The sequence below is a fragment of the Drosophila takahashii genome, chromosome 3R (genome assembly GCF_030179915.1).
Source record: "Drosophila takahashii strain IR98-3 E-12201 chromosome 3R, DtakHiC1v2, whole genome shotgun sequence".
Lineage (NCBI taxonomy): Eukaryota > Metazoa > Arthropoda > Insecta > Diptera > Drosophilidae > Drosophila > Drosophila takahashii.
The window spans coordinates 10327291-10351124 of record NC_091681.1 but is presented as its reverse complement, the minus strand read 5'-3'; the positions used below and the strand labels follow the sequence as shown (position 1 = coordinate 10351124).

The following is a 23834-nucleotide window of genomic DNA, read 5'->3' as shown; positions in this document are numbered from 1 at the left end:
TAACTCTGATGCATTTTCAGGTCTTGGCAGCGGCACCGGAGGCAGGAGTACGCCCAGTTCGGGCAGTGGTTCTGGAAGCTCCAAGTCTCGCTTTAATGCCGGAAACTCGACCAACGCCGGATCGACCAAGTCGTCGTTCCTGGCATCGCTCAATCCGGCTCGTTGGGGCCGTCAGACAGCCCATCATCATCACCATCATCAGCAGTCCCAGCAGCAGCATCACGGCCTTTCCAAAGATGCCGGCAACGCTAACGCCGGTGGATCCGGTTCTGGAGCTGGTTTGGCCTATACAGTGACCCAACATGGCGCCAATAGTGGGGCTGGTGGACTGAACGCAGCAGCCGTTGCGGCTAGTATCAGCAAGAGCATCTCCCACGCCAATCTCCTGGCGGCGGCCAACAGGGAGAGGGCACGTCAGTGGGTGCGAGAACAGGCTGTGGACTTTGTGAAGCGCTACACTGAGCAAGAGGCCAGGAGGAGTAAGGCTGCTGCAGAGAGTGGAACCACTCAGAGCGGAAGTAGCGGAGTGGGATGTTCTTCGACAGGGAATACTACACTGTCTACGGCGGGCAGCACTAACGTCTTGGAGCGTCTGTCCAGCATTCTGTTCAAGCTCAACGGAAGCTACCACGACTGCCTGGATGCTCTGCTCGAGCTGAAGACAATCCTTTTGGAGAGTGACATCTCTCCGTTTGAAGTGAATCATTCTGGCCTCATCAAGGCCATGCTCAACTATATGACTAGCGAGACGGGATTGGTGGAGCGCGATGCCCGCCTGCGCAGCTTCATGCATGTGTTTGCCGGTCTGCCATTGGAGCCTCTTCTTCAGAACGTCGGCCAGATGCCCACCATCGAGCCGCTGGCATTTGGCGCTTTTGTGGCCAAGTTGAACGGTTGCGTCACGCAGCTAGAACAGTTTCCCGTCAAGGTTCATGACTTTCCCGCTGGTCCTGGCGGCAGGTCCAATCAGAGTGCGCTTCGTTTCTTCAACACTCATCAGCTAAAGGTAAGTTATTTTAAAAATGTGACTTCTTTGTCAATTTAAGTTGAGGGTTTAATTCTTCAAAACGTAATTAAAGTGCAGACGAGAAAATTGCAACTGCAAGAATGGATTCAATGAATTATTTTTAATTTTTTGTTATATATGAATGAATTAGAATTTTGAGTTTAATAGAATTGAATGAATGAATAGAATGAATTCCGAAAAATTTCAAACGACAATTTCTTCTCAAAAAAAATTTGCAAATTCATAAAAATTATTCGAAATAATTTAGAAAAACATTCAATTTATTTCACATAGAATTGAATTAAACAAATCACAAATTTTATGGCATCTGATACAACAAAAATTAAATGATTCACGCAGGGCTCTAATCTGCACTTACGTTGAGAACATGTATAACTTGTTTAAAACTCTTAAATTCATGATTGAGTTAAATAAAACAAAAAATCAATTTAATTCTGACTAAATTCTACTTTTCTTTTATCAACAGTGCAACTTGCAGCGTCATCCGCAGTGCAGTAATCTGCGTCAGTGGAAGGGAGGCACTGTAAAGATCGACCCGCTGGCCATGGTCCAGGCCATTGAGCGGTATCTAGTGGTGCGCGGCTACGGTGGTATCCGTGCCGACTCTGACGACGACAGTGAGGAAGATATGGACGATAATGTAGCAGCGGTGGTGATGACTCAGGCGGGCTTTAAGCACAAGCTGCAGTTCACGATCGGAGATCACGTGCTGCCCTACAACATGACCGTCTACCAGGCAGTCAAGCAGTTTTCGCCGCTAGTCAGTGAGCAGCCGGAGACCGACAACGAGTCGGAGACGCTTTTGGGAAATGCCAGCATATGGGTACAGCAGCACACCATTTATTACCGCCCCGTAGAGGAGGAAGTTGCTTCGGGAGCGGCCACGGGAGCAGCTTCGAGCAGTAGCTCCTGCAGCAGTGGCGTGCAAAAGCAGCAGAGCACTTCCAGTTCCGCTTCTAGCTATGCAAATGCTTCCACCTCGTGTTCATCCTCGTCCGGAGTGGCCAGCGGCGGTGGATCGTCCTCGAAGAAGGCTCACAAATCTAGCAGCAAGTTCATGCGCAAAAAGACTGAGTTGTGGCATGAAGGAATTGCTCCGGGAGTGATTTCAGCTCTAAAGCCATTCCTCAGCAGCTCGCTTCCGGCTGATGTGGTGACAGTGCAGGATTCATCGCTGGATGCACTGTGTATGCTGCGAGTTATCCACGCTCTTAATCGCCACTGGGAGCATTTGTACGGATGTGTGGTGCGCCAAAACATCATCCCCCAGGCAGAGTTTGTACACCCGAAGATCACGGCCAAGGCGAATCGGCAACTGCAGGATCCGCTTGTCATCATGACGGGCAATCTGCCGCAGTGGCTGCCCCAGATTGGCATGGCCTGTCCGTTCCTCTTCCCCTTCGAGACGCGCCACTTGCTATTCTACGCCACCAGCTTCGATCGGGATCGCGCTTTGCAGCGTCTGCTGGACACCACGCCCGATCTGAACGCAGCCGAGTCTTCAGAACGCGTGGCTCCTCGCCTCGATCGCCGCAAGCGTGCCATTTCCCGCACGGAGATACTCAAGCAGGCCGAGCACATCCTTCAGGACTTTGGGCACTCCAAGGCCTTGCTTGAGATTCAGTACGAGAATGAGGTTGGCACGGGTCTGGGACCTACACTGGAATTCTACGCACTGGTCTCTGCTGAGTTACAGCGTACGGATCTTGGGCTGTGGAATGGCAGCGATAGCTACAAGCAGAACTCTGTGACTATTGTGGATGTGGTCAAGGCCAACAGCACTGTGTTGCACATTGAGGATGCCCTCGAAGCAACCACCATGGACCAGGCCCCTCCGACAGCGGGAGGAGCATCGCTTGTAAGCAGCACCACCACCACCACAACAACAACAGCAGCAGCAGCAACCGCGCAGCAGCATCCACCCACTCGCTCCAGCAGTCGCACGCATCTCTTGCGCAGCGTTGCTGGTCAACAACAGCTGTCACAGCCGGTGGAGCACAGCTCATCGAGCGCCGGCAGCAATGAGAATGCTCTAAACATGATTATCGCACAGCAATTTAGTGATATGAACTCTGCTGATCCAGCAGCCACTGATAATCCCAGCAGTACCACAACCACAACCAGTGTGGTGGAGCAGAACACAACTACGAATCACTCCAGCGCCACCACCACTACTACAACCACAACTATTATGAGCTATGTGCATGCGGTGCACGGCTTGTTCCCTCTGCCTCTGGGTAAATCCTCGAAGCTTCCGCAGATGACCAAGGCCAAGGCCAAGTTTAAGTTCTTGGGCAAGTTTATGGCCAAGGCGGTTATGGACAGTCGCATGGTAGGATTGGGATACTTCTGTCAATTTATGAAATGTGATCTGATTGGGGTTTTTTTTTCTCCCCTTAGTTGGACTTGCCCTTCTCATTGCCATTCTATCGCTGGCTTGTCAGCGAAGAGCATTCGATTGGCCTCGCCGACCTGATGCGTGTGGCCCCAGAGGTACAAAACACTTTGGTCCGTCTGCAGGATCTGGTGCGCCAGCGGGAGTACATTCTGACCGACCCAAACATTGATGCCATGGAAAAGACAGAAAAGGTGAGTAAGTCATAACAGAAAATGCAAAGGTTTTAAATATGTCGGTGTGATTATGAACAAAACGAGAAATTTACTTCTTAAATGTCCATTATAGCATTTAATAAACTCATTTCTTTGATTTTCTAGATTGAACAGCTGGACTTGGATGGCTGCCCCATCGCAGACTTGGGCCTGGACTTTGTACTGCCCGGACATGCCAACATTGAGTTGTGCCGCGGCGGTCGTGATACACCAGTGACTGTCCACAACCTCCACCAGTATATCTCGCTGGTCACTTACTGGTTCCTCATCGAGGGTGTCCAGAAGCAGTTCGAGGCATTGCGTGAGGGTAAGATTATAAAAATTATATTTTAACCAGAAAGAAAGCTGGCTTTGGCAAGTTTTTTATTTGGTTGTCTTGTGAATCTTCAGTTTTACTAACGATATAAATATATTTTTTTTTAGGTTTCGATTCCGTCTTTCCCATCCAACGGCTCCGCATGTTCTATCCGGAGGAGCTGGAATGCGTCTTCTGTGGATCGGCCAGCGAGCAACAGCAGCAGCGGTGGGAAACCAAGATGCTACAGGACAGCTGTCGCACAGATCACGGATTCCACCAGGAGTCGCAGGCTATTCAATATCTGTACGAGATCCTGGCCTCGTACAATCGCGACGAGCAGCGTGCTTTCCTGCAGTTCGTGACAGGTTCTCCCCGCCTGCCGACTGGCGGATTTAAGGCCCTCACGCCGCCATTGACTATCGTGCGCAAGACGCTGGATGGAAACCTAAACCCCAATGATTACCTACCATCTGTGATGACCTGTGTCAACTATCTAAAGTTGCCCGACTACTCCAGTCGCGAGGTGATGCGGCAGAAACTGAAAGTGGCCGCCAACGAGGGCAGTATGTCCTTCCACCTCTCGTAAGCAAGCAACGGAACAAAAACCAACCCCTTCCGCAAAAACAAGATCTGCAATGACACAAACAGGAACTACACAAAATACTGTATGGGATATATTTCATTCACACGGCTGTATTCCGCTACAAAACTTCTGCAGCACGGTTTAACTGGATGGGTCTTATTTGTTTGTTTTTCTTACGAAAGTTACTTTCGTCGCGCGCGCTTCTCCCCCCCGCCCTTTCACTTTTCCTTTTTGGCAAGGGCGCGCCATGCTAAATTTCAATATAAATATATAATTCAAATATATTTTTTATAAACAAGTTTTGCAAAAAAGAAGAAACAAACGAAAGAAAAGGACAGGGGAATGCTGACGGGAATGAAGTCAAGATAGAAACTAATGATGGATACACCCCATACCTCTCCCATAAAATGTTACCTTAAATAAATTGAATAGTAAAAATCGATTATTCAATAGCCGATCATTTGTCCAACCGAAAACGCACAGATCGGTGAATTGTCGATCTAAGCGTTTCGTTCTAGTTAAATTTGTTTTAGTTTGCTTTTCCACCCATTCTTATTATTCTCCGCTAATTCTAATACTTAACTGTAATCAAAGAATTATTTTATTAAGTTTTTTTATTTGTTATGTTGAACATTTTCTCTGGCGTTTAAATATGAGTTTAATTAATTTGTAAGCATCAAATGTGCATAAACGCTTATTAGAAACAAAAATGAATGAATATAGATTGAGCAGGAGTAATTGGAGCATTGGACGTTGGAGAGTAGCCCCTATGTGGAAGAGGGAGAGTTCATCATTATTTAAATATAGCAACCCAAAATAAATGATCTAAATAAAAATCGCCCACCCTTAAAAGTTACATTTAATGAATTAATAATATATTTAACAAAAATATACCTTAATGATCTATCTTGCATGCCTACAAGCAAATTGAATGCAAACTTTGCAAGCTGTGTTACATCAAAAAATAAAAACAAAAGCCATTATCGGTGTATGTTTAAATTGAAGAAAGTGTGAAATGGATTAAGAAAACCCGGATAAAATGAAGTTAGTGTTTAGTACACATCCCTTTTACATAAACTATGCTTACATATATATATAAATAAAATATATTTAAACTGTAACATTACATAACTTTATAGCACTTGAAGCATATACATATACATACATTTTTGTGTTGTCTAACAGAAACGAAACCGAATGCTAATAAATAAATTAAATAAAAATGGATTAACATTAAAACAAAAAAGCGAAATCGATCTTACATTAAATCTAGATACAAATCTTTGCAGTACTGAAAACTGATTACTGACATGTGGTATATATATACATATAACTATAAAATCATATATATAAATAAAATAATTATATTTAACTGAAAACAATGGCATCTCTCGAGATGCTAGTCAAGTTATAATACAAAAATGCTAGAATTAAACTATCAAATAACAGTAATATTACATAATACCTATGTAGTTACATCAACAAACACATTTGCTCTATAATAACGACATGAAAGTAAAACAAACCAACCAAGAAGCAAGCAAATAAAACAAAAAGATAATATGAAGAAACAAGTACATTGCATTTTCTGACTCTTTTTTTGTTTTTATAGGAATCACCTGTATTTAGCCAGGGGCACGGTAGGTAGGTATGTTTGGTTAGGGATAAGAAGTGTTCAAATCACCTTTCTTGGCGCACAGTGATGTGCTATCATGTAATCTGTGCATAAGATCGCTTTCCTAACAGTAACAAAATATCAGACGTAGTTAACTTGCTAAAAACAATTTCGGTGAGCATTAGGCAACCGTCCCTTAAAGAATAACACATGGAAAGATATGGTAAACAACTTTTAAAGATAGAATTTTAAGTGAAATAGTTCAAATCGGGGGCGCTGATATCAGTACAAAAAAAAGCGCTCGAAACCACGGCGTAGTTGAAAAAGGCTGGCACCACTGGAAGATGGCCCAAGATGGACCTGGCTATTTATCCTGTTCTTCCATCTACCTGTTGCATGGGCAATTTCATGTTGTTGCCCAAGACGTTTTCACTTTTTTAAAGATGGAAAACAATTTAAAAGAAATCCGCTTAAATTTAAGTATTGTTTTGTATGAAAATCTTAAAATGACTGCCGTATTCGCTGGGCACTTACTCCAGATTTCAGCGAATTCTGATATTTTGGTGATAAAATGATCAAATTATTAGAAACTAATATCGGAGCAAAATGCTTAAATACATTATAAACAAATTAAAAAAAAATTTTTTTTTCTGTGTACTTGTTATTTCATTTAGCACTCGTTGTTATGGAAAGCAAGTTGGCTTTTCTGGTTGTCATTGAAACTGAAAACAAAGTAAAGGTTATTCTAGAATGTTTTAGTAATTCTCACCAGACGAAAAATTTTTCCGAAAAACAGGGACGTGAATCGACATAATCTGGCCTTGCCGAGAGGCTGATCTTAAGAACGATGAATCGCACAGACGATATGAAGAGGTCCTCGCTCAATGACTTCAAACTGGAAGCGATGGCCTCCATGGGCTGGGCGGTGGATTCGGACATTCCCATGGCGAATGCCGAGAACCTGGCCATCCTGAAAGAGTTGGCTACCCTGAGGGCCCTAAAATTGGAGGTTCAACAACACATGAATTCGCTGGACGAACGCGAGAAGGCGGTGGAACGACATACTCGTAACATTGAGGGCACTATTCAGCAGAATATAGTAAGCTAATAATTTAACAGGGTATATTTTCGTCTTGTCTTTACTCGTTACCTCTTCAGACATTGTATACCTCGATGAAGGACGATGTTATCAAGGAAGCGCACAATGTCCAACTTGTAATATTAGAACGCAACAAGATCAAGGAGGATCTGCGGAAGAATCAAAAGGAGCTAGAGGAATATACTGAATACGCCGAGGTTACAGAACGTAAGTTGTAGAATCTAGATGTACTTTTCGTTATCAACCACTGCTTTAAATGGGATCCATAGAAATTAGGTATAGAAAGTATTTGCCAAGATCTCATTGTAATCGAGAGTTCATATTCATTGAGATTATAATTATGCAGTTTGTTTTCGACGACCTATGAAACGTACTTCACACATAAGCGTATCCACTGGGGGTGAAATGGGTGATAGATCACTCTCCCCTCAGGTGAAAAATGAAAGGATTTTTGGTATTCAAAAAATATGCAACATAGACATTTTCATGATATCACCCACCACAACGTAATCTTAGATCCCCCACTGACTTCAAAAAATTACTTTGGGAGTTATTAATAAATTACGTTCGATAAATAGGTTGTGAAAATATAGTTTATATATAAATATAAGGTCTATTAAGTTTAATGTTAGATATTCTTATGTTTGGAATTTATTTGTATTATTTTATTATCTCAATGCCAGGTAAGATCTGTCAGAACAAGCGCGAGATAGATGAGCTGACTTCTCGAATCAAGTCGGCCAAGACCACCTTGGTGGAGTGGACGAAGGCCATGGAGGACGGGAACAAGGGCTACCAGTTGATCGAAAAGTACTATCTGGATGATCAGCAGAAGGCCCGGGAGCTGAACACCAAGCGGCAGCTGCTGCAGGCCGACATAGACAAGCGGCGCAAGCAAGTGGTCCTCCTCTACGACGAGCAGATGACCCTGGAGAAGAATCTGGAGCGGACCGCCTGCCTCTATAGGTCTGCCCACGCAGAGCGTCGCCAGATGGTGGAGACGTGGAAGAGCGCAGTGAATCAGATGACCCAGCGAGAGCACGACATCCAACGCAGCGAGGTGGAGTGCGCTGAGCTGGCCCAAAAGGCGCAGCAAACGGCGCTGATCTACAAGGATCATGATAACCGGCTGACCGAGGTGATCGACAACAACCGCCAGGTGGAGATCGGCATCGAAGCCCTGAACGACGAGACCTCCGACATGAAGAACCGCATACAGGTCCTGATCGATGCCTCGCTGCTAAAGGAGCGCGAGATCGATGGCCTGCGCCGGGAACTGGAGAATCTCTCGAACCGGGTGCACCTGCAGCGCATGGAGAACCGCAGTCAAGTGAAGAAGCGCGATGAAAAGGTGCAGGAGATAGAGGAATTCTCCTCGGTGATGGAGAAGGTTGATGCCCGGCTGAAGTCTATACAGAATAAAGCACTCAACGCGGAGCAGCGTCTGCTCATTCTGGAGGAGATGATGGAGGCCGAGGAGGCGGCTCTGAGGAACCTGGACAAGGAGCAGGAGAAGGTCAACGAGATGCTGTACCGCACACAGAGGCAGGTCATCGAACTGCAGGACGAGGAGAAGATCCTGAAGGTGCAGAACGACTCCCTGAACTCAAATCTGGCGGCCATCAAGCGCAGCCAGCAGCAGGTCAACCACGAGCTGAAGCGCCAGACGGAGATCCACTACAGCCTGTCCTTCAAGTGCCTGGAGGCGGAGCGGAAGTATGGAGAGTTCAAGGGTCAGGCGGACGACCCCGAGGTGGAGGCCATCAACTTGGCCCGGCTCAACGCCCTGGAGCAGGAGTACGAGAAGCTGCATCGCCTCATAGCCACCACGGAGGCCCAGAACAAGAAACTGAACTACAACATGAACAACTTGGTGGTGCAGTACAACGCCGACGAGAAGGAGCTCGAAATGGTCAGGTTCAAGATCAAGGAGGCTCAGGTCTACTGCGAGGGCACCGTCAAGAGATTGCGCCAGATCCGATATGAAAACTCCGAGCTCATAGTGGATCTCAACATGGTGAAGATGCGGTGCAGCGACCTCGAGGTGGGAATCGGCGGCTGCGAGCAGGGCACCTACGACCTGGATCAGCATCGACTCGCCTTCCGGCGGGCCATCAAGGATCGCAGCGTCGAGATCCGCAGCCAGGAAGACGTGCTGCTCCTCAAAAAGAAGCACCTCAACGAGGAACTCAGCACCCTGCGCGCCGATCTTGGCGAGCGGAAGAAGCAGATAGAGGCGATGAAGGCGAGGTTCGAACTGACCACCCAGCTGCTGGGCAAGAACGAGGACGGATCCATCATGACCAGCACCCAGCTGAAGGTGGAAAGCGCCCAGGAGCGCCAGATGCTGGCCGACGAGGGCGACGCCCTCAACAAGAAGGTCCTTAAAGCTGAGAAGGAAGTGGTGGCCCTGGAGAACACGCTGCGCCAGTTTGACAAATCCAACGACAACTATCGCAAGACATTCCGATCTGTGGATGAAAACTCGAAGGGTAAGTTTAAGAGGTGTGGGAAAAGTTCAGTGGGTATCATCGGTGGTTATTCCAGGGATTTGGTTGTAAGGGGACGACCGCCAAGTTCCTAAGAATTTGCGGTCCATCGAGGATAGAGTGTTACCCAAAATTCTGACTGAAATTATACTACCCTCTATAAATTATTCCTGGATCCTTAGAATAATTTCGACATAAAAATTTAAATTTTCTTTAAGTGTTGAGGAGTTGTAATTGTTATTAGATTAGTTTTTATGGTATATTCATATCATATTGTCTAAAATACCGCGATTTTCATCAGTGGCGATTCCAGGATTTGGTTTTTACATGAAATTCGGGGTTGATTCCCCTCTCTTAGGGCCGTTTTCTCTTCCGTTTAATAAGTTTAAAGTAGGGTTTAAACAATGATTTTCCATACGATTTTAAGGTTTTAAACATACTTTAAATGTAACAAACGGAGGAGAAAACGGCCCTCAGAGTATTAACCAAAATTCTGACTGAAATTATACTACCCTCTGCAAGGGTATAAAAAGGCAACGTGACATATAAATTATTTCTGGATCCTTAGAAACAATTTCAACATCAACATTTAAATTTAAGTGTTGAGGAGTTGTAATTCTTATAGATTAGTTTTTATGATATATTTATAATTTATGGCCTAAAATACCGCGATTTTCACTTCTGAATTCCAGATCGCGAACGCGCCGAGATGGAGCTAAAGGAGCTGGAGGCATCCTACTGCCGCGAACTGGAGAATCTGAAGGTGCTGCGCTGCAAGGCTCAGCACTACGACCAGAAGCACGCAGCCCAGCGAGCTGAGGAGGAGGATCTGATTGCCAGGATGGAAAAAGCGAAGGCAAGACGAGCGGAGCATGCAGCAATTCTGGAGAAGATCGAGCGCGAGTTGGACGACCAGCGACTGAAGTTGGACAGGGCGCAGCGCGAGATCAGGACGCAGATGCGGGAGATCAAGGCGCGGCCTTTTAGCGAGGAGTACCTGGCGCAGTTCGAGCGGGATCTGAATCTTCGGGAGCTGGAGACGCGCAACACGAAGGCACTGAACATGCTTACCGATCTGGCCAGCAGCGACGAGGCCGGCGCAGAAATAATGGGAATGATGGTGCGGAAGGGCATCAAACTGCCGATGCACCTGAAACGCACGGCCAGTCGTGTGTCCTGGAACAGCAGCTCCTCGGCCAAATCAAAGTCTTCACAGGATCAGGATGCCGGCTCCTATCTCAGCGTTAAGGGAAAGTCCTTCCTGTGCGAGGGAGTGAGTGCCCGGTCCTCGGCCTCCGATATGAGCTCGCTCAAGGACGACAGCTCCTCCACCACCTCCCAATCCGCTCTCAGCATCGTATCCCTCGAGTTTCCCATGCAGAAGAAAAAATAATTTCTTTTAATATATTTATTTAAATTTTCCTTTGGTTATTCAATGATCTCAGCCCGTTTGCTTGTTTGGACTTCACGTGCTTGGTCATCGCAGTGTTTACAAATTGACCGTCTAAACGGAACAGCGAATAAAATGCGTTGCCAAAGCGGGTCAAAACAAGAGAGCAGCGCGGCAATAAAAATAGCCTACAACAAATTCGATGGGGGTATACTAGTATCACAGTGCAGAAGTGTGTATTTTGTGGATCGGGTATTCAAACTCGACTATCGTATACTCTCTCCCCCCAGCAACCAAATATCTTGAAATTCTATAAGCACCTAGACACCATTGTCATCTTTTAAACAGTTTAAAAACTATTCACAAATTGGCAAAAAAAAAATGAATTAAAAAAAGAAATGTACACACCTTTAAAAAATATTAAATGAGTGCCTGTAAGACTGAACCGGTAAGCAATTGAAAAAGGAAACAATTAAGATGGTTTGTAACCAACAATTAACATGGACCTTTTTAGTTTTACCTCTTGAAAATATTTAAAATCAGATATGTTAGGGTTGAGTTTTCTAATACCGTGATATTTCATGTTAGGAACAAATAGATTGACGTAATTTAATGTTCTAAGCATGGTTTCTTAAAATACAACGAAAACGGAAGTTAACTTCGGCAAGCCGAAGTTTTAACAAAATATTTCATAATTCAAAAAATTAAATTTTTCTACCCATCGTTCCTATGGGAGCTATAGGATAAAGACGTCCGATCGGCACGCGCTTTTACCCTGATCATGGTATGCGCAAAAAATACGATTTGGAAAGATTCATGTCACTGGGTGAAAAATCTTTAATTTTGGCAAGTTATATCCGATTGTTCCTATGGGAGCTATAGGATATAGACGTCCGATCAGGTCGATTTTCAAACTTAATCTGCGTACACATGTTCTAGGATGACTGTGAAAGTTTTAAGTCGCTAGCTTTTAAACTGAGCTCGCAAACGGTATTGAAACAGACGGACAGACGGACAAACGGACGGACGGATCAAAAATATATATACTTTATGGGTTCGGAAACGTCTCCTTCACTGCGTTTCAAACTTCTGACTGAAATCATTATACCCTCTGCAAGGGTATAATAAATAAGATAGTATCATGGTAACCAATATTCCAAATAGATTTTTGTACAGGTCATTAAAATCATCTGGTTCTCATGATAGGTCGCTGATCTGTTTCAAGTAAGTCTGATAAATGGCGTATATGATGTATCGTATGCAGATTGCTCCTCTGTGTCGTGCGTTACAAAGACTAGAACGAAGGCTATATGGCCGCCAATGGCAGAATGTATCGGCCAAAAATATTTATATATACACATGCTCAGAGCTATATTTCGAAATAGGGTTCCCAGAGGCAGGCAGAGAAAGAGAGTGCACCGTTGGAGAGTTGAGTTTTCGATGCTACGAGTGTTTTCGAAAGTCTTTTTGTCGATTCGACGATCCGCGCCGGGCATTTCATTAATTTTCATTATTTCGTTTAGCTGGCATCGGTGCCGAGAACTCAGATTGCTGGGCCCAAAAGTTTTTAAAAATTTTCACTTGCTGATATTTTTAGAAAATTCTGAAAGCGGAAAGACTGCGCTGTCTGGGAATGGACTCCTGAATAGATGTTCACCGAGCAAAAAGGAGGAATATCCAACTGAAAGGTGACGAATTTGCATAAGACTGCAGGCGGAATGTGTTCCACATCGGTGCTGTGTCCGCTGTGCGCGGTGCCCAGTTTCGGGAGTATTGACGCACTGCAGCAGAGGCTGATCAAGGCGGCCAACGGACCACTGACCTGTCCCTTCGCCAATTGCAAGGAGCTTTTCCTGGGCTTGGACAAGCTCACCATCCACCTGTTTTCGCACACCAGTCTGATGGGCGAGGATGCAGTCACGAGCCCTGTTAGTGTCCAGCCCGTTCCGCCCTTGGTTGCCGTAGCTGCTCCCAAGAAGAGGGTTAAAAGAGCCAAGAGCAAACCCATTGTCCCGCCCCCGCCACCTGTTCCCCCAACTCCGCCCGCCAATTGTGACATTTGTGAATTCAGTTTCCGGAACAGCGAGCTGAGGGACATGCACATCCGGTTGGTTCACGAAAATGCAGAAGGAGAGCAAAAGGCAAAGGAGCCGCAACAGGAGGAGACTGTAAGTAAATTGAAATTATATATATTATATATTATCAAACTATAATTTATTGAATTTCATAAAAAATTAAATGGAATATTAAGTTAGTCCTTACGGCATCGTTACCTTTAAAGGTTACGTTAAAGAGCACAAAAATGTGCCTCAAAAACCCATTCGTTAATTTTAGAATTTACATACCATTCTAACGATATCATCTTACCAAAATAAACTGAAAATTTAATAATAAGTAGTATTTCATGAGACCTCATTTATTATTTAATTATTTTACATTCAACTTTTCTCTTTCTTTTTGATATACTAAAAGTTTTGTTGTTTTGAATACAGGATCAGGAGCCCTACAAGTGTCATCTGTGCTCCAAGACGTTTCGCATGAAGGGCTCACTTCGAATACACCTGAAAGTAGTGCATATGATGGGAGTGCCCTGCTCCAATCCCAGCCCCGCACCCACCGCCACTGCAGTTAGCCCCTCGCCCAAGCTGAGCATTTGCGATCGCATCCGGCACAAGGAGGCGGGCGCCTCGGGAAGCGCCAACTCAACGTCCACCAGCACGCAGCCCTATGCCCTGAGTGGGGCACTCAGCATGCTCCAGCAATCCCCCAGTTCACCGGAATCATCGGGTACGGCCACCCCAAAGTTGTGGGAGTGCGATGTGTGCTCCAAGTCCTTCACCACCAAGTACTTCCTGAAGAAGCACAAGCGGCTGCATACCGGCGAGATGCCGTATACGTGCGCGATCTGCGCCAGGACCTTCACCTTCCAGCAGTCGTACCACAAGCATTTGCTCTACCACAGCGAGGTGAAACCGCATGTCTGCGGGGTTTGTGGACGAGCCTTCAAGGAGCTGTCCACGCTGCACAACCATCAGAGGATTCACAGCGGGGAGAAGCCTTTCAAGTGCGAGGTGTGCGGTGGGTATCGATCATACTCCTTTGCTTGATCTTTTTTAAACAAAAATCCATTTACCAAACTCATCCCATTCACGGATTCATCCACAGGCAAGTGCTTCCGGCAGCGGGTGTCCTTTCTGGTCCATACCCGCATCCACACGGGGGTGATGCCCTACAAGTGCGAGCTCTGCCAAAAGACGTTCAGGTACAAGGTCAGCCAGCGCACCCATCGATGTCCCACCGAGGAAGCCCAGACGCCGGAGCAGCTGATCAAGGCCTTCCTGGAGGGGCACGACTCGCCCACTCAGCCCTCGCCGGCGAGCGTCGAAATAGCTGCCATCAACAGCGGCTCGATGGCGGATCCCGAACAGGAGGCGCTGCTCTCGCAGTCCATCGACGACATTGTGGTGGAGCAGTGCCAGAAACTGGGCATCTGTGGCGTGGAGCCGAGGGAGGAGCAAGGCCATCTCGTATGCCTGCAGCCGGTTGCGGTGCTGCACTTCAACGAGAACGGTTCCCCCATTCAGCAGCTCCAGAACCTGAGACTCTACTCGCCGCAGCAGACGGAGCTGCCCAATTCTGACGGAGAAGTCTTCCAGCGCTTCCTGATGGACGCCACGTAGCTGGAGCATAAGTATCTGGATATTTATTTACACCTTGTTTAGCATTCGGTATACGGATATATCAAATAGCACCAAGCAATGTTCTGCGCAGAATTCTTCGAAGGATCGAAAAATACATCGATGTCCTAGATTTATTGGCTTTTTAGTCTACTATTTGGATTGTTCTAAACCGCCTATTTAATTTTGGATTCCAAATAAATTTTACCTAAAATACAAATTTCTGTGTCAAACGTTTCGAAATCAAGTAGATGATTAAGTTTTCAAACTAACCAAACAATGGGGTTTCAACAAATTGGGAGGAAATTTGGTGGGAAGACAATCCTGTGACAGCGCTGATATTGGTTCAGTTTATTTCACAAATAGTAATTCTTTTTTTTTAAATTCGGATCAATTTAAAAACTTAAAATAAAATACTAATGTTCAATGCCTAAACAAAATTCTAATGCTTCCTCCAAATACTTTTTGGGTCCAAATCAGAGCACATTAGGATATTGGAATATCAGAGAAATTATTTGATTGTTTTAATTTAAAACTTTTAAATTTGGTTTTGAAATAGTCAAAAATAAACAAACTTTTCAACAACAAAGCTATTATTTATAATAATAAACTACATTTGGGAAAGTAGCTTTAAAACTGAAAGACTATTGCGTAAAAACGGACATACAAAATTAAAATACTCTCTGCAAAGGTATAATTAACGAGTTAATTTTCAATTCAATTTTAAAGAAATCTACCACTAATTGCTTTTGTAGGTAATTTTTGGATTTTTGAGTGTTCCTACTAGTGAATTACTAGATTAGTTTGAATAGTTCTTGAACTTGTGTGCCCAAGTGTAAATCGTAAGGAACCAGACATAATTCCAAATTTTCTTGTAATTTGAGCCGTTTTTGTACCACGATTTTAATAATTCGTTCTGCTCAAATAGTATTTAAATCAATTTACTCCCGTACTTGTTTGATTACAATATTATTTATTGTGAAACGATCTTTTGAAATTACTCATTCTGAACCGCTTCCAGAACTGGATCCGGATCCCGTAGGTGAGCCACTGCGGGAGCGACTGGGCGATCGAGATCCAGAGCCAGATCTGGATCCCGAACGGGATCGAGAACCGGACTTGGAGCGAGAGCGCGATCGCGAGCCAGACTTCGAGCGGGATCTGGAACGTGACCCCGATTTCGATCTTGATCCAGACTTCTGGGAGCCTGCAGGTGAATTGGAGCGTGACCGGGAGCCGCTTCCCGATCGAGAGCCAGACTTTGAGCGGCTGCTGGCCCGAGATCCGGAGCCAGAGCCCGAGCCGGAACTGGATCCGCTGCGACTGCGAGTTCGGGAGCGGGACTTGCGATCGCGAGCTACCTGGGCTGGTGAGTCCCCACCATCTGCTGCCTGTGTACCGCCGGATGCATTCTCGCCCGTCTTCTCCGTATCGCCTATAGCCTGGGTCTGCTCCTCGGTCTCTTCCAACTCCTCATCGACCTCCTCCTCCTCTTCCTCGCCAGGAACTTCTAGTTGGCGCTCACGATAGCGCTGCATACGATGTTCCATTCCGTCCAAAGGACGATGCTTGACAACCTGGAAAAATAGGATGTTAATAATGTTAACCAAAATAAATATTCCTACATTTTATTCAACGAATAAGCATAAAATAATTATATGGTAATAAAAAGTGCAAAACATCGTTTACTTACCAGCTTGGTATTGTTGGGCTGCTGGCCGACCTTGACGCGACGCTTGTTGAGGCGCACACGCGTCTCCAGCTCGTTGTAGTATATGCCGTCCGGCCGCATCACAAAGAAGTAGTTCTCTTCGTAACCCTTGGAGGCCTTGGTCTTCACGTTCCAGTTGTACTCTCGGGCAATCTTGTACTCGTACTCCTCCTCCTCCTTATACAGCTCTCCGGCGACGAAGTCGGTGCGACGCTTCTCCAGCGTCTGCTCCGTGGGCAGGAAGTAGGCGACAAACTGCTCGCCGCTCTCGTCCATCACACCACGAATCATGGCCTGCGACATCTCCTCCAGCTGGGCGGGCACATTCTTGCCCACGGGGGCTGGATCGCTGTCGAAAATGACCTGGGCGCAGGGGTACTTCCAGTTGGTGAAGTCGGGGAAAATGGGCAGCACCTCCACGGGCACCACGTTGGGCTTGGAGTAGTGCTTGGTGATATCGCTCTTGGTGTCGCTGAAGGTCTTCTCGATGGCCTTGATCTGGGCATCGCGATCCAGATAGAGGGTCTCCTCCCTGAGCGACTTTTTGACATTGTAGCCCACCTTCGCCTCAATGTTCTCCAGGTTCTGCGGCTGGAAGCGTGTCTGCTCCGTGGAGATGTACTCGGACTTGCGCAGCCAGGAAACCGTTCGCGAGTGCTGGCGCGAGCGTACAGAGTCCGTGGGCGTCAGGGTCTCCTCCTCCAGGAGTTTCTCATCGGCGGGGTCCAGCATGGTCATGGAGTCGGCCTGATAGAGCTCCCGATTGATCAGGTCGACCGTGACACCCAAATCGTGCTCCGTCAGCACATCGTACTTGAAGTTCCGCTCCAGCGACGTGGGATTGTACTGCACGAAGCGGTGGCTGTCGAAGGGATATTGCAGGAACTTCAGGTCGAAGGGTATGTCCGGCAGGTTGTTCCCATATTTAACGCGGCAAATGATCTCCGACCTGAAAAGTATCAGTAAGACCTGGCGTCTGATTCGCTTGCTATCCACTTACTTGCGCTCCGTTTGCCGCTGGGGTCGCTTGTCGGCACTGCTAACCGCGGAATTGTTGATCGTTGGCGGCATTTCGGTTTCCAACTGTTCACTCTGCTTAATTCCTTTGTTTTATTGCGTTAATTCCATTTACTGACCAAATCTAACAAAATCTAACAATCATTTGTCCAAACCTATCGATAAAGTTGTGACTCAGTATGACCGCACTTTACCGGCCAAATAATCCGTAAACATACATATAGTCGGTATTTTTCATGCAAATGTCAGTAGTGGATGCATCCACTTATTCAGTGCTACTGTAATTGGAGCGCCAGACAACTCTGTACTCAGCTAAAGGAAGTGCGAGGGAGACGGATATATGCATGCAACTGCTTGCACTGCTTGAATTCCATTATTTGCTCATAACTTTATTAAGAATGGTCCGAATAAAAAATATTCTTCTTCATTCCAAAAACTTTAAAAATGTGAGCGCCACCTTTTAAATTCCTTTAAAAAGAATTGTGGGCGTTAGAGAGGGCGTGGCACTCGAAGAATCTGCATGCTGAATCCCGACTTTCTAGCTTTTATAGTTTTTGAGGTCTCATACGAACAGACAGACGGACATGGCTAGGACATATACTTTATAGGGCCGGAAACGCGTTCTTCTTCCTGTTACATACTTTTGCACGAATACAATATACCCTTTTGCATAAAAATTGCTTACTGGGGGAGAGCCTAACCTCCGGTAGTCCCACGCTCCGCTTTTACTGTGCCTCTGTCTAGCCATTAATATTACGGCAAGACCGAAAAGACTTAAAAAACTAAAAAATGGGAGAGCCATTTTTTGATTAAAAATCTAAATGTTATACGTGTCGTATTAGCAATTTTTAAAGCAATTTTAAGACAGCAATTTATTTAAGATCGACTTAATCATGGGCGACACTTAAATCTCTTTTGGGTACAATTCGGGTGTTGCAACCGAAAAGGCTTTCCCTGATTTATTTGAGTTTTACACTTCGAAATGGTTAAATCAATTCGACCCATGTATCAAGCGAGAACTGTAAAGCAAATAGCATCAGCTTACAACTTTGAGTTTTTTTCGGATAATAAGCTGAATCTATTAAAAATATTTTTTCGAAGAACGAGTTTAAAGATATTTGTTTAAAGCCAAATTTTTGTTACTTTTTATACCCTTACAGAGGGTTTGGTAGTTTGTCTTTGGTCAAATATACTAGGGGCCAGCCAACCATCGAACAGACTATTTGACCCAAGAATTACTAATTAAAGTTTATGTAGGGGTTACCATATAAAATAGTTATAGTTTGATTTAATCAAAGCCTATGCGCCATTGAAGTAATTTGTTCACCTCTATTCCCAACCAACTTGATGCGGTGAACAGGCTTAAAAAAATACAAGGAAAAAACATATTTTAATGCCAATAGGCCTGCACCTTTTAATAAAGGTATTCTTGAATACTTTTATATTTTTTATTAAATATTTAAAAAGCTGACAGTTTAAAAAGAAAAGTTCTGCTCTTCTCGGGGGGTTTCACTTTGATCACGGTGTATCTAAAAATTTAACGCTGCATTAAATATAAGCCATGTAATTTACAATAACTAACAGGTCGTTATGAATATTTTCTTTGAGTTCTGTATTATTTTCATAACATTGCTTAACTAAACATGTATATTTCCTATTTGGGAGTTCTAATTTTAATGGCGCTTATTGCCTTTGACGTAGTTACTGCAAACAGCAAACTCTCCCATGCAGTTGGAAGATTGTTTGGACTTCAAGACTCAGATGAAAATATGAACGATTTCGACGAATCAGAAGATCCCGACGATGTTATAAAAGAAATGATTGGAACTCAAGACTCAGATGAAAATATAAACGATTCCGATGAATCGTCTTCCATCCATCAAAAGAAGGTGAAATTACGAGGGCGCCAGAGGAGTTTCATACGGAATCCCAACTATGTCAACGCAAACAAATATTTCGAAAAGATATTTAAAAATGAACATGTAAGAAAACTTTATATGGAGCATGAACTGCCTCATCCAGGATTTGGAAATAGTGAACAGTAGAATCCGAGAAATTTTCCTGTTGGCGTTTTATATTAGAGCCGATATAACGGCGACCATAATGATGACGACCATTTAATCACGGTGTATCTACAAATTTAACGCTGCATTAAATATAAGCCATGTAATTTACAATAACTAACAGGTCGTTATGAATATTTACTTTGAGTTCTGTATTATTTTCTTAACATTACTTAACTAAACATGTATATTTCCTATTTGGGAGTTCTAATTTTAATGGCGCTTACTGCCTTTGACGTAGTTTCTGCAAACAGCAAACTCTCCCATGCAATTGGAAGATTGTTTGGACTTCAAGACTCAGATGAAAATATGAACGATTTCGTCGAATCAGAAGATCCCGACGATGTAATAAAAAAAATGATTGGAACTCAAGACTCAGATGAAAATATGAACGATTCCGATGAATCGTCTTCCATCCATCATAAGAAGGTGAAATTACGAGGGCGCCAGAGGAGTTTCATACGGAATCCCAACTATGTCAACGCAAACAAATATTTCGAAAAGATATTTAAAAATGAACATGTAAGAAAACTTTATATGGAGCATGAACTGCCTCATCCAGGATTTGGAAATAGTGAACAGTAGAATCCGAGAAATTTTCCTGTTGGCGTTTTATATTAGAGCCGATATAACGGCGACCATAATGACTGTGAAATGACCAGTGTAAACAACGCCAGCCCAGCAAATTACCAACGCAAATAAACACAAAGCACAATAAATTGAATTAGCGGCAAATATTAATTCGTTTTGTGGAAAAAATATGATTGTCACCTGTTTTGTTGTGGGGTTTGTTTAATAGGTATCACTTAGTTGGATGCTGCGAAAAATTCCCCCCTCAGCGCGAGTCCGAGCAGGGAGTTCAATAACAAGGTTAAACGCACCACACATGGGGCAAAGAGAAAAATCTTTGCGATTTTTCGTAAATTTATTTACATGTGATATTAACGTGGAGACAGCTTGGCAAAATAATCGTCACATGAAATTAGCATATGTTCGTTGATTGATCGCATAGCATAGAGAGAAAATAAATTAAGAAATCAACTGTATTGGTCTAAAATGTGTCATCGCTCAGCATAGATTTTCAGGTTGGACAGATGATAGAAGGTGAAGAATACTGTAGATCTATAGAGTAATTTGTATGAAACACCTCTTCAGTATTGAACAATTGACAATTATTTAAGCAACGTTATTTAATTTTACTATGGATTTTTGAAAACATGTATAAGAATTCAAAACTAAATGACTAATTTTCACGTACGTTTATCTAACACAGATGCCAAGATCCTAAATTTTTAGATTTTTCAAAATTGTAAACTCGTTTTTTTTAGTTTTTTAATACCCATGGATGTGTAAATTGTTGAAATCGGTACATTCAAACTGTGGAATTGTCCCCAGGTGGCGGGCGTTTATAAAGTCGCAGTGCTGATGTCTTTATCTCTCACGCTGTCCCTTTAGTTGAGTAACGGGTATCTGATAGACGAGGAACTCGAATATATATTTCTCAATTGTTTCATCTATTGAATCGATAATAGAGCCCTGCATTAGAAAAACATTCAATTTATTTTACATAGAATTGAATTAAACGAATCAGAAATTTCATGGCATACTATGATAAAACAAAAATTGTATAATTCACGCAGGGCTCTAATCGATATCCAAAGACTAATTTTAAGATAATATAATCTATAGCTATAGTAACATTTTTGAGACATAATAATGTAACCGATTTTAGTGTACATTTTAATATAATTTTAGGCTAGTCCTTACACAATTTTGTTGGAAATATTATTGGCTTTTTTGATCAGAATTGACTTATTATGTGTTTTACATTTTGTACACGATATGCATACTTATGAAAAGTCGTTAACTTTCTATAAATTAACATATTAAAAAATTTATATTTTATAAATATCTAATATTCTAAATATCTAATTTTGAAGGCTTGGGAACTTTGAGAACCTGTGCCTACGTCATAAAACAATGATTACTTCGCGTTTGGCCAACGCAAACGTGTCACGTTTTCTGCCTTTTGTTTTTGCTCACAATTATTAATTACTGTCAATTAGTAATTATTGTTTAATCAATACATCACATGATGGCGAGGAAAGCCAACTGCCAAAACCGAACCAGTTGAACCAAAAGTTAGGCTTCGATTTTAGCTGAAAGGAACAGCCGATCAATCAATTTACCCAAACTGAGCGAAAAAGTTGCAAATCAATTGACCATGCGCAGCGTGCCGATATGAAAATCGTCATGCTCGTTTACTATTCCACGAAGCCGACGACATCCGAGCCGAGCGATATGCCGATCTCGGGATCCACGAATCGACCCAATCAAGTATCTCAATCCGGATCAAGTGGCGCGCGCGACTTCAGTTTCAAAAACGGCTTACATTTTGCAACAAGCACTAAATTGGTTGGGCAAACAGCACGGGCTTTATTCGCAGGTTCCCCAGTTCGCGGATCGCGTTTCGCAGCTCCCAGTAGCTCTCAGTTCTTTTGATACATTGTTTATTAGCATACATATTTGCTTAATATATATTCCATATCTGGATGCCAGTTGGTGACATGTATGGGTGTGTGTGTCGAAACTACTAGAGTTTTTGGCACTTTAGGTGAAGTGTGAAGAGAGCGACGGATCCGCCATGAGTTCAGTATCCGTTTAATGTTCACAGCGAACGGTAGCTAGGCCCAAAAAGGAGATCCCCAGCTTTCAAAAACCAGTGATAAATATCCTTCAAGAACTATGATTACCAGAATAGCAGAGCCTTTGTGACTGGACATTTATCTTATATAGGTGAGTTGGGTATTTCCATAAAACCAAGATCAATTTTTCCATTAGTCTTTAGGAAAAATTAGCACAATATAAAAAAATTATTGCCGCGTGTGTACTGTAAATTAATTAAAACCCTAAATCGTGCTAAGCTTATGAAGGTTGCAATTTAAATTTTTTAGACCTAGTAAATATTTTATTGTCATGATAATGAGAGATAATTTCTGGTTTTAACCAAAGGAAATTTTTTATACCCGTAGAGTATTCGTTGAAAAAGCATGTATGTACCAGGTTGAAAGGAACGATTTCGAACCTATTTTATGTGAGCGCTGTGATTTTGTAAACTAAAAGAGGGGGTGACCTTAGAATTTAGCGCAGGTTTAATTTGAAAATATATAAAATTAATTATTTCAATAAAACTAATTTTTTAAAAGGAGTCAAAGAGAAAATCGCAGTATTTTCAAGTACCTACAAAAAAATTAAAATAGATTTAACAAACAAACTCTCAGAAACTATAATTTTAATCAATAAGTGTGGTTTGCGATAATTAAATAACACTAAAACTTTCAAATTGAAATATTTCTAAAATAATTAAGTGGACCATAAATCAAAAATTAGTAGTTCGTAGGCGTCTTTGGAAACAAATTTTATTTTTGCTACTGCCCTCATAAACTTTTGATTTAACGCTGCGCTTAAATATACAGAGGCACATGTAATTATATTTGTGAAATGGATGTGGGAAATTACAGATTTCAGATGAAGCATTTTATCATCGGCGACGTCGCCCGACCTGGAAATTTTATAAATTATGCATAATGCAACTTCAAGTGAGATTCTCTCGATTAGTTATTGCTCCAACTTGCGGCCGACCACACAAAACGTGTTTCAATTAATGGGGTCAGTGGACTACTGTTGGGAAAAATCTGCTTAATGTAATGAGTTAGTCAGAACAATGGGAAACCTTTTACCAGGAAATTATAAAAGTGGCTGATAGGTTTAAGCTCTTACAAGGGTAATTCACCGTGTGGCTTAATACTAACTATTTATAGATTTTATGAACAGTGCAGATTAAAATTGCGCAATTTTCATTGAAGGTAACGGAACTTTCCTAAACTAATCAAAATGTTACATGCTTCTTAATTTTTAAGGTGTACCCGTTACTCGTAGAGTAAAAGGGTATATTGTATCCGTTTGAAAGTTTGTAACAGGTAAAAGAGAGCGTTTTCGACCCTATAAAGTATATATATCCTGGATCAGGATTAAAAGCCTAGTCGATCTAGACATGTTTGTTCTATCTAATAATGCAGATTGCTTGGGTTCCTGTGCAGTGCAAGTTTGTTTCAGCCGAGCGCCACGCCTACTCTAACGCCCACAATCGCTCTAAAGGACTGGCGCCCACACCTTTACAGATCACTGTGGACGGCAGTCTACGTAGTGACGAAGCGTACCAGGGTTTTATAAAAGTGTTTATGTCATTTGGTTG

General features: G+C 43.3%; 4 protein-coding genes across 12 annotated transcripts in view; 3 read left to right on the top strand and 1 right to left on the bottom strand.

Annotated features, from left to right (window-relative positions):
- The window catches only part of ctrip (E3 ubiquitin-protein ligase ctrip), a 32692-nt gene extending 26597 nt beyond the window's left edge, over positions 1-6095 (top strand). For all 9 annotated transcript variants that reach the window (XM_070216358.1, XM_017142001.3, XM_017142000.3 and 6 more), the window contains 5 exons: positions 21-1006; positions 1494-3359; positions 3428-3616; positions 3743-3944; positions 4061-6095. In XM_070216358.1, coding sequence (XP_070072459.1) covers positions 21-1006; positions 1494-3359; positions 3428-3616; positions 3743-3944; positions 4061-4521 — 3704 coding nt within the window. In that variant the 3' untranslated portion in view covers positions 4522-6095. The remainder of the gene's footprint in view (positions 1-20; positions 1007-1493; positions 3360-3427; positions 3617-3742; positions 3945-4060) is intronic.
- Positions 6096-6857: 762 nt separating this feature from the next.
- Positions 6858-11157, top strand: Ccdc39 (Coiled-coil domain containing protein 39). Its single transcript, XM_017142098.3, has 4 exons — positions 6858-7232; positions 7292-7439; positions 7916-9724; positions 10414-11157. Exons 1-4 carry the CDS (start codon positions 6981-6983, stop codon positions 11112-11114), a joined length of 2910 nt encoding a protein of 969 aa, XP_016997587.2. The 5' UTR covers positions 6858-6980; the 3' UTR covers positions 11115-11157.
- Positions 11158-12600: 1443 nt separating this feature from the next.
- Positions 12601-15007, top strand: LOC108057683 (zinc finger protein ZFP2). Its single transcript, XM_017142075.3, has 3 exons — positions 12601-13279; positions 13604-14189; positions 14277-15007. The coding sequence occupies exons 1-3, from the start codon at positions 12830-12832 to the stop codon at positions 14789-14791; spliced, it is 1551 nt and encodes a 516-aa protein (XP_016997564.2). The 5' UTR covers positions 12601-12829; the 3' UTR covers positions 14792-15007.
- Positions 15008-15737: 730 nt separating this feature from the next.
- On the bottom strand, positions 15738-17671 carry atms (RNA polymerase II-associated factor 1-like protein antimeros). The gene is made up of 3 exons (XM_017142074.3): positions 17500-17671; positions 16482-17448; positions 15738-16365 (listed from the first exon to the last, which is right to left on the bottom strand). The coding sequence occupies exons 1-3, from the start codon at positions 17568-17570 to the stop codon at positions 15790-15792; spliced, it is 1614 nt and encodes a 537-aa protein (XP_016997563.1). The 5' UTR covers positions 17571-17671; the 3' UTR covers positions 15738-15789.
- Positions 17672-23834: the final 6163 nt, after the last annotated feature.